This window comes from Chrysemys picta, chromosome 10 (genome assembly GCF_011386835.1).
Source record: "Chrysemys picta bellii isolate R12L10 chromosome 10, ASM1138683v2, whole genome shotgun sequence".
In the NCBI taxonomy this organism is placed as follows: Eukaryota; Metazoa; Chordata; order Testudines; family Emydidae; genus Chrysemys; species Chrysemys picta.
The window spans coordinates 18,521,741-18,532,366 of record NC_088800.1 but is presented as its reverse complement, the minus strand read 5'-3'; the positions used below and the strand labels follow the sequence as shown (position 1 = coordinate 18,532,366).

Genomic DNA, 10,626 nt, shown 5'->3' with positions numbered 1-10,626 from the left:
AATTTGATTAGCTATGTGTCAGAATTATGGACAATTTCAAGTGTAGAGTTTTATGTATAGGTCATAAAAAGACAGGACAATTTGAGAGCTTGTAACTTGTAATAAGAAGCCACATTGAACTTTATATATTTAAAAAAACCCTCTTCTTACAAACTCATTAATTCTAGTTGGGAAGACTATGTTGGTACAAGAATATTTTAAAAGTGAAGCAGCATTGGTGCAAATGAGATCAAATGTTGAAAGTATCAGTATGTATATACTAAAGGTATACAGAGACATGTTTCTCCAATTGGGGTTATCCCCAAACTAATGATGCTTAGAGTCAGTAAAGTCCCTGTCAGGTGTAACGGACAGATTCAGAAAAGACTATGTCAAAACAGGGGACTATTAACAATTGTCATATGTTTATCCAGAATAGTTCTAATTTCAAAATAGAAAGTTATTTTTGAGTCCTTGTCTGCTTCTTCAAAGAGAAATTCAGAGCTTCTCTGTTTGCCACCAGGGGATGCTCTATCAGTTGTGAACATTACATGTAGCTTTTTTTTTTTTTTTTTGCTAGTGGGAATCCATGGAAAATAAGAACCTGAAGACAGTTCTTAAAAGTCTTCCTCTAAAGAAAGGCCTTTTCTCATACTGAGCAAGGTCCCAATCCTGCCAGTACCTACATATGGGTTTAGCTTTAAGCATATGTGTATGTGTCTGTAGGATCAGGGCCATATAGAAAGGTTTCTAGGTGCTGTTTTTCAAGTTTAACGCATACATTTAGGACCCAGTCCTGCATACATGTATACACCTGCTTAATTTTACTGATTTCAGTGGGACTAGTCATGGTAGTAAAATTAAGCAAGAATGTAAGAGTTTGCAGAATCAGGGTCTTACCCCTTCATCTGCTATAGAGTACTTTCTAGCCATAATTCACCAGTGGTGCAACTCCACTGGAGGTAACAATGGTAGAAGCTGTGGTGTAGATAAGTGTTTTTACCACCATGTCATCTTATGGAGCAGAAACTTACCACCGTGTAATTCCTTGCAGAGATGTACAGATGCATAAATTCAAATCAAGCTCTTATTTTCAATGAAAAGCTTCCCTGAGTTTAAATTCTTAATGACAAGATTATGCAACTGAGATAAAGGACGCTCATTATTATAAGTTAATGATAGACGGGAGATTTTTTTTTTTTTTTTTTTTACTTAAACTATATATTTTTACATAAAGCAAAATGTATATGATACAATAAAATCAGATAAAAACCACAAAGTTATAAGTTCATAAAGAAAAATCAATTTTAATATATAAAAACCCGGCATTGACCGCTACTAGGAGAGAGTCCAAATGTTCACATTTACCATTTACCTTTGATTTTAAAAAGTACTTGTTCACAGTAGACAGAATGACGAGGTCAGAGACATTTTTACAACAAACTGTAGTAAACACTTTAGCTCAATTAATCATATATTAAATCAGGATAAAAATACACATTTAAAGCATTGCAGTGTTTTCCCACAGTTGTATATCGATAGAATTGTCAGTCATTCACTAAACCTTACTTGAAACAGTAAAAACAGGTTGTGTGTTTATCTTTATTACTAAAGACTCATCATAGTTCTAAATATTTTGGTATAGTAGACCACACTAAAAACACTCCCATAATTGTTAACTACAAGTAAGGGCTATATTTAAATTTGAGTTAAAAAATGATGTGCTCTATCGTATAGATGAGTTTTATAGTAGATTATGTATTTGTCACTATTAGGCAAATAAAGTAAAAAAACATCTAAATGCTGCAAGATACTTTTTTTTATTGAGCATATCTCCACTTTCAGCGCACACCAGTTGATCAATCTGCTGCACATTTAGCAGACCCGTTCACAATTCTTTTTCAGCATCAGTCTTCTTGGCTGGTATATGGCTAAAATAATTATTGCTGACCAGTGGTAAAAACAGAAAATACAACAGCAGATAGATTTTCTCTTGGAGTGCCTAGGTTTTATGTGCCATCAGAATTTAATTAACTAAGTGACCAGAAGGGGAAAAACAATATTTCAAAAGCATTAAAATTTTTTGGATGCATAGGCACCATCATTTGAAAGTATTCTTAGTTTAAACAGTTTTTCAAAAACTAGTGCTAACACAAAACACAGTAGAAAGTCAAATTGTTTAGACATCGCAAAAAATCCCAATTACATAAGCAATTACATCAGTCCTATTCCTCAGCCTGCAAAAGAACACAGGGTTTTGGGGAGAAAACATTCTTAAAATTCTGCAATACCTTCCTTACTGTATATTTCACTCAAGGTATGTTGTTACTGAATACAGAGTACGATATTTAAGACATGCAAACTTTTCACATAACTGTCAAATTTATATCCTAAAAGGAATGCAAAATAAGGACAAAAGCCTCAAGTTGCAAGACTCCGCAAATGTGCAATTCATTTCTGTATCAGTTAATGGTGGTTCTCTCCATTTTAAGGTGTATCTGGATCAATAGCTTGTGACTTGCTATTGCTGTGATTGACACTTGTTTTAGTTGATTGTTTAACAATTCAAAAAGAGAAAGTTCCTTTGCGGTAGTTTTGTGTGTTACAGCCTCTACATCATGCCTATAAGAAGATTCTACAACAGCCACACCTACTAGGAAGCAGAGGCAAAAATAATTGCGAACACAACTAGTATAAGAAAAGCCTAGTGTTCTTCCCTGGGAAGCTGGATCTAAATTACGCTGCATGATTTCTGTTGTAGCAGACTACAAATTTAGTAGCAGCTTCATTTAAATTTTTTATCTGCAGTTTTTTTTACTAACTGTGAAAATGTACTATTCAATTAGTACAGTAACCCCCCAATGTTATTTTTGTGTGGATATTAAATTCAGTTTATTTTACTCTGTCCTCACATTTAGTTTTTTGATATGCTAAAGATATTTGTATTTATAACTCATAACTGCATCACAGAAACGGGCAAAGTTGGAAGTTTTGGCAATTGAGTAGGGGATAACTGGGACTTTGGGCCCATAAGTAGGTACGGAAGACTTGTCTGGGATTGTGGGAAGATCACATTAGTTGACATTTTTGCTAAAACAGTCAGCAATGGAACAGTTAATGTTAACATTTAAATGGTCATCTTTAGAATTCAGCAATAACAACTCAGTGAGACGAATGGGGCAGTTCAGCCCCCGGAGAGCTTTTGTTTCAGGTTGTCTGCAGACTCAGGAAGACAATATGGCATCAGTTTATAAATCATTCCTGGTTTCAAGACTTTTGCAACCATAAGGGCTAGAAACAGTTTAAAGAAAAAAAAGAGCTTGAATTCTGAAGCACAATTCTGTAGCTAAGGGAGAAAATCCACAGCTCTGAATCATGGAACACACAGGGCTCTGAGAATAAGTAGGCAGGTTCCTCCAGTTTTCCCTGAATAGTGAAGACAGTAAACAGTCATGAGGGCAAAAAGCCAGGAAAGCAGGGGGGCTGGAGAGAATGTGTACAATGAAAAGAATTACTAGTAAACAATTTTACATTACTGTGCAGTCCTCCTTCCATCCAGTAAGATTCCATAAGTGCAACTTGTATAGCAGTGTGAAAAGGCAGACATGGGCTTACCTTGACTATCAGCCAAGAGTGTTGGGAGCAAAGGCATATTTAGGCCTGACAGAAGCCTGCTGTGGATTTTAAGAGTCTGTTCTGATAACATTTAACTGTGCAAGCATAAATAGAACTGTGCATATGTAAGAAATTGCAGAATCATCATGTTTAGTGCTGCGCATGTGTAAGAAACTGCAGAGCAATCATGTTTGTGAGAATAAGAAAAGATAAAGTAACTAAAAAGCTATAAAAGATTGGTGTGAACTAACACTAAGCCTGTACTGATGGGGGTGGAGAGATCATATGGAATGATGAGATTGTCCTGATGGGCTTCCCACTCGTAATTGATCACTACTCAGTGTTTTGCCTTAATAAATATTTTTAAACCCATCTGCTGAGTGAGTGAACCTCAATCCAACAAAGAGACTGCTAACCCAGATCAGCTTTGGTATTGAGCAATAAAGGAATGAGTATAAGGCAAGCAGCAGTCACAATACAGTACAGCAGTTAATGCTTAGGTCCTCTCTCTTCATAAATAATGGAAATATTTCACAGACACACAGCAGTGAAGAACTGTAGAAACTCTTCATATTGCCTTTAATCCAATGAGCAATGGTGGCTTTAGAAGCTTCATTCTAAATTTTAGACATGGAATCAAAAATAAATGTTGGGGTTTTTTTTTTTTTAAACACAATCAAAAGGCATTACCCAGGCTACATAAAACACAGCGACTATCTCCAGACTGTTTTCTGGGCATAGGAGTAGCTGGAGTAAGAGTATTAAGAAACATAGGAAATTTTGAATGATAAGAAACTGAAAGTGAGAGAAAATCTGACATCCTTACAGACAAGGCAGCTCTATTCCAGTGAACTCACTGATTCATCACTTGGCAAAGGCGATACCAATTAAAAAGGCTACTATGGCAGAAAACAAAAGAAAAACTCTTTCCCCAGGTCTCAAAGGAGGCCAAAATAGCATCTTTAAACAGAAGGCCATTCCTAATGATGAAATATCATTCTGACGGTCAAGTCTACAAATCAAATGCTTCATAAACAAAAACCTAACAGGAAAGGGGTCTGATGCGAAGGTACTCTCCACAGGACCTCCGGAAGTGAAAATGACAGCCATTTGCACTCAGAGTGCTGGGCACAAGATGCTATTAACAAGACACTCCAAATACAAGATCAAGTGATTGAGGTAGGAGGTTTCCTGCCTTTAGCCACTTTAGGGGAGAAACCTATGTCACAAACGGAATCTTTACATCTTCCGAGCTAAGAGTGAGTACAAGCTTGCATGGGGAAATCCATATATGTCTCCAACGTAGACCTAATGCAAAGTGAGAACTAACCGACATCAGAGGGGTGCTGAAAATTTGTGTTTGTAAACCATTATTAATAAGCAAAAACAAATCTGCAGACTGAGGTATGGAGGCTGAAATTAGTGCTTTCAGGACTATTTGGACTCTGATCCCTCTGTGGTCACCTTGGGATCTTCCTGGAACAAACTAGAGCCCTGGAGGGGTGGGGGTACAAACATCTATTCAGTTTGAGCAGGATTCACCCCTTGAGTCAAACATGTTTGACCTTCCATGGCTATCCCCATATACAGCTCAGCAATCAAAAAGTGCATCACTGAGCTAGACAGTAACTTTGCTATTTATGGAGAGGCCTGAGCTTTGCAGATATCAAAATCAGGAGAGATGGGCCAGCACTAATGGCACAGCCTTGGTTTAAAAAAAAAAATAGCAGCATTAAGTAACACTTTCTTATAAACAGCATAAAAAGGAGAGGTCATGGAATCAGCAGAGATCACCATCTTAGAGACCTTACATATTTCCACTGCAACTTTATATAATACACAATACTCAGTGGGCATAATTGAGATATGACTAGGCCTCTGTCAAACAGACCCCATTCCCAAGATGCAAACGTTTTGGAAAAAAAAAAACATGAGGGAAGGCTGCATTGTTGTGATCAGGGAGTCTCTCCAAAATATCCACCTTGCACCCTGACTGGAAATATTTTCCAGCAGAGGGCAGCCTCCAGATTTAGGGGGCTCTGAATAAGAATCACTGGTCAGGTTCCCCATGCAGGAAGTCACCCTCACATATCATGAAGTGTTCATTCTGCAGGAGCAGTGTCACAGAATCATCCTTCCCCCAAACAAACTTGAGCATGGGGACAAAGGACTGGAAGGGATGCTTAGAAGTTGAATCAGGGAGAGCAGGAGTGGCTGTGTGCGTGTGAAAGGAAGCCAGAATGCAAGACTGACTGGGCAATGTATTCCTGTCTGAGGCAGGCAGGCACTGAAAGGACACCAGATAATGGATTAAGGACCATGGACAAATCTCTTATGGTGACCAAACAGGCTTAATAGCTAAGGAGGTCCCTTTATGGCAGGAAGGCCACTGAGCTCTTGGACAGCATGGCAGAAATGAAACAGCAGAAAATGGAGGGAAAACCTGATACTGAAGAACAGGAAAGGGCGAAACCAACTACAGCTTGAGGGAAAGTTCAGCAGTTGTTACTGCAGAAATAGAGGGTTTGGATTCCTAGTACCTACAGAAGCATGAAGGTGGGCTAGAGAAAACAAAGAACAGGAGTACTTCTGGCACCTTAGAGACTAACAAATGTATTAGAGCATAAGCTTTCGTGGACTACAGCCCACTTCTTCGGATGAAAGCTAGATCCTTAGTACTACCTGAGAATTGCCCACAAAGAGAATGCTTGGTTTCCTAAGACCCTGCACTCTCAGTTTGTGGGAGGAAGGGAAGAGAGGAGAGTTTTTTGTACCACACCAAGTTCCTGAGGAGCTAATAAGATTCACATATCTGGCATTGCAAGGTGATTGATGGGCTGCAACAGAGCTTCAATTATAAAATATTTTGCAATGATATCATTTTTCATGCTAGGAACTCAATGTGCTTTACCAACATGGATTTACCCTCACAGCAGCCCTGTGACATAGGTACATATCAGCCACTCTTAATGAAAGAACCTGTCCGGTAGGGATCAAGATTCAAGGAAGAAATGCCTGTAGGTATCCAAGAGACGGAGGTATTAACTTCCTGTGGACTGGGAGCCTGCAACATTTATAATCTCCTCTAATTTCTAAAAGAAGACAGAGTGGCAAAGGTGAGAGAAGACCAATTTGCATAATCCTTACAGGTAACAAATAGGGCCCTGAATCCCAGGACCCAGTGTTTACATTTTGTTACAGGAAAAAGGGAGTGCAGAAATTAATTAGACAAGGCTGTCAATCCTGTGAAGGATGGAGGCAGCCAGAATGTCTGAGCCTCAACCACGTAAGAACTGAATACACCTGCCAAAGAAGGAAGGAACATGAACACTGGGGTCCTGACTACAGGAGAGAGAACAGAGATTGTTCAAAGAGTATCCACCTTGTTCCCCTGGTTGCTTGGAAGTGTGCAGCACAAGTAGCAGGTCCAGAAATAAATACTTTTCTTTCTAGACTCTGCATCCACACCTCTCCGCTTATCCTTATTTCTTCTTTATTTGTCCACATCAGAAAATTATACAGGTTTTACTTAAGTCAGTTTTTAAGCTAATAAGGGCATGTCTTCACTACCCGCCGGATCGGCGGGTAGCGATCGATCTATCGGGGATCGATTTATCGCGTTTAGTGTAGACGCGATAAAATTGATCCCCAATGGCTCTGCCGTTGACTCTGGAAATCCACCGCGGCAAGAGGCGGAAGCGGAGTCGATGGGAGAGCAGCAGCGGCCAACTTGCCGCCGTCCTCACAGCCAGGTAAGTCGACCTAAAATAGCGTAGCTGAAGTTGCGTATCTTAGGTCGACACCCCCCCCCCGTAGTGTAGACCTAGCCTAATTTAGTTAAACCAATGTAACCCCCGTGTGTGGACCCTCTTATTTAAGTTTAAGAGTGGCTTGTTTCATTTATTTTAATCTGATTCCTAAATGGTTTAAGTTAAACTGAAATAACTGGATGAACCCAAAATAAATCTGGATTAAAACAAAATAAGAGTTTTTACACAGCCCTTTGCACCTATTTAACTACATACTTTTAAAAATCACATCTTAAGTTAAACCAATACAACTCTCTCATTCTGACAAGCCCTAAGACTCGCTAGTAGGGAAAAAAAGAGAAAAAAGAAACAGAAGATTGAGCAAGGCTCTCAGTATGAAGGAGGTAAAAACACTAATGGGAAATAGAGTAGGGAGCCTGGCAATTTATACTGTTTGTGACAGACAATTGTTTTACTTCCTTGCTTCCCAGTTGCTGCCGCTAACCTTAAAGGTAGAATGGGAGTAGAGGAGAAGTAGGTCATCTGCCTTTTTGATGATTCTTTATTCAAAGTGAACTATATTAGATGCAAACTAAATACTGAAATTATTTGTTCAGAAAATACACTCTGTTTCCTTTGTCATTTTCAATTTTGAGTAGTTGGATCACATTATCTAACCCCACATTATGTAACACTTGGATATTCTGCACTGGCGAAAGCTTATTTTCACATCCCTACATTCTATATTATGTTTCCAAGTACCTGATTTTTATTTTTATTTTTTTTAATACTGGCACTCTACAACAATTTTTATAAAGACCATCATATACCGAAATAGTCCAGCTTCATAATATCAGTTGTATAAAAGGATTACAAAGCACACATACAAAAAAGGCAAGGCTAGATAGACAATACTTCAGTGGTAGATGCAATCTAAAATTAAAGAACTATTGCAGATAGAGTATCTCTACAGACTTCCAGCATCTGGATTATTATATCTGTGTGCAAAAGTATTCAATGTACTCTTCACTTACATTATTTAAATGACCAAAACCCCCTTGATTATAGCTTTATTAAGAATTAGAAATCTAATTTGTAATATGTGAAATGAATGTTGTGACATGGCCACTCTATTCCGTCCTGTTGGAATACATCAATTTCACACTTCAGAAGCCTTTGCCAGATTAAAAAAAGAGGCAATACCATCAATGTATCAGACATAAACAGAACAGCTTGCCCAAATTCTATTTGCATGGAATTTCAGAATAACTTCAGAGCAGGCTATTCCCTAACAGTTCTTAAAAAAAAAAAAAAATAGCCCCTGAAGGTTGTTATGGAGACAAAAGCAGAGTTGGACTGAATTCTGGACCAGTGTTGCTGTTTATGTCACCAACTGCAGTTAAGTAAGTTTGCTTCTTATTCTCATGGTCCTGGAATCCCAAGCATTCTCTTGCTTTACTCAGAATGTGTTTAGAGCTGCTGAATAATCAAATACAAGTTACAATGTGTTTCTGCAATGCCTTTCTTCTTGTCATTCTAAATGGGCAATTTGGTTTCTAATATGTCATGAGATCGGAACATACACTTCAAAGAAAAGGGTTTTGCTTTCATGCTACCTCAGCCCTGGATGTCTCTTGAACAGAAACTTGCATTTGTACAAAACCATCCCCAGCGGTTCTGTGAAATGAACTAATGTTTTTTAGATTAACTTCTCTGAAATCACTTCAGTGGATGTTCACAGCAGTTATTAAGTTATATAGAGGACCCAGATTAATTAGAGGACCCAGACCTATATGTGAAACAATAACCTATCCCTATTGCTGTATATCTGGTCCCAGGAAGAGTGTTTTTTTTTTCAAAGATGTAAAGATTAACTTAATTATACGAATTTAAACACTAGGGCTGAGAAAAAAGATGCTCTTGTTAAATGAGACAAGTTCTCATCAGCTGTTGTACGATTTATTTGAAGTACAAGAGCTGAGACTGACTGCAATTTTGCAGCAGATTATGTGCTGTATGTGCACATACATTTACAGAGGTCACACAAGTATAAAATCAGTTGGTTTCTTTCTGTGAATTAGGCTTTATTGATTTGTTCCTAAGGATCTTAATGTTTACTTAGAGGGATTCGCTACACTTGACTGTAGCTCAACTCAGACACATTTTACCCAACTGATTTACACACGGCAGGAGCCCCCTCTAATCTTAACTCCACTCCACTCAACAAAAGAAATAAAATTCATGTTGCTAGGAGTATTGAGAGTCAGGACTAGAAAATACTTGTTTTCTGTTTCTATGGTTGCAACAGCCCTTAAGAAAGATATAAATTTCCCTGCAACAACTAACTGCATAATCATATAAGGTAGATCTAGTTCCAGATTCCTGAGACAGAATCCTCCACCTCTTCACAAACCCAGAGCAGCCATATAAATCATTTCTCTTCTCAACAGAATTCAGTGAGCAGCACAACTGGTTTGAAAAAACACAGCAAATTTCAGCCTGTATGTACAGAAACAATGCCAACAAGTGGAACATTCTAGTCAAATTTTGTAAAATACACATTTGGGATCAACAAAACACCAAACATTCAGACCCTAGATTACAAAAAACTGTTGCCGTCTAGTTGTCAACTCCCAGTTTAGACAGTCCTTGTCGGAAGTCATGTAGTTCATCTATCTTCCCATCTAGTACGTCTAAAAAATTCTTTAATTCAGTTTTAAGGCTGTTCTGTCTCTGTTTGCTCTCTTCAACATCTGTCCTTAGTGTTCTGACTTTCTCCTCCAGGTCTCTGTTCTTTTTCTCAGCAGCCTTAAAAAAAAAAAAGAATAGAAAAGAAAAAATAACATGAATCTCAGAGAAGATGGATGATGTTACAATGTTACGCAGACTTTAAATGTTTTGCTTTGACTTCCTTTTAGTCTGCCTAATACAGACACCTCTGGAAGCAATTTTGACATGATAGGGCTTTTTTTTTAAATCTGACTAATGCAGGGAAAGATACAGATTAAGTGGAAACGATGCTTTGCATTAGATTTTGTCATTTGGTTGATATCTTTAAATTCAGCTGGATTTAAATTGTGCACTGTGCATACACTGCGACAGTTGCAAAATTAGTCTCTGTGCCACAAAATTATCTATGGTGGTTTAGCTTTGAAAAATAAGCTTTTACAAAACATTGCCTGAGAAATAATGTCGCCTTATTAGGTTCTGTTGGATTTCTTTTAAACTCCTTGGCTGAATATTTAAGCATATAGTCAGTGAATATTTTGGATGAATACTAAAG

The 10,626-nt window shown here is 38.0% G+C and overlaps 1 protein-coding gene across 4 annotated transcripts in view; it reads right to left on the bottom strand.

Moving 5' to 3' along the window:
• Positions 1-1,780: 1,780 nt before the first annotated feature.
• Positions 1,781-10,626, bottom strand: part of HOMER2 (homer scaffold protein 2) — a 115,199-nt gene continuing 106,353 nt past the window's right edge. For all 4 annotated transcript variants that reach the window (XM_005307244.5, XM_005307243.5, XM_065559361.1 and 1 more), the window contains one exon: positions 1,781-10,151. In XM_005307244.5, the coding sequence (XP_005307301.2) occupies positions 9,963-10,151 (189 nt within the window). In that variant the 3' untranslated portion in view covers positions 1,781-9,962. The remainder of the gene's footprint in view (positions 10,152-10,626) is intronic.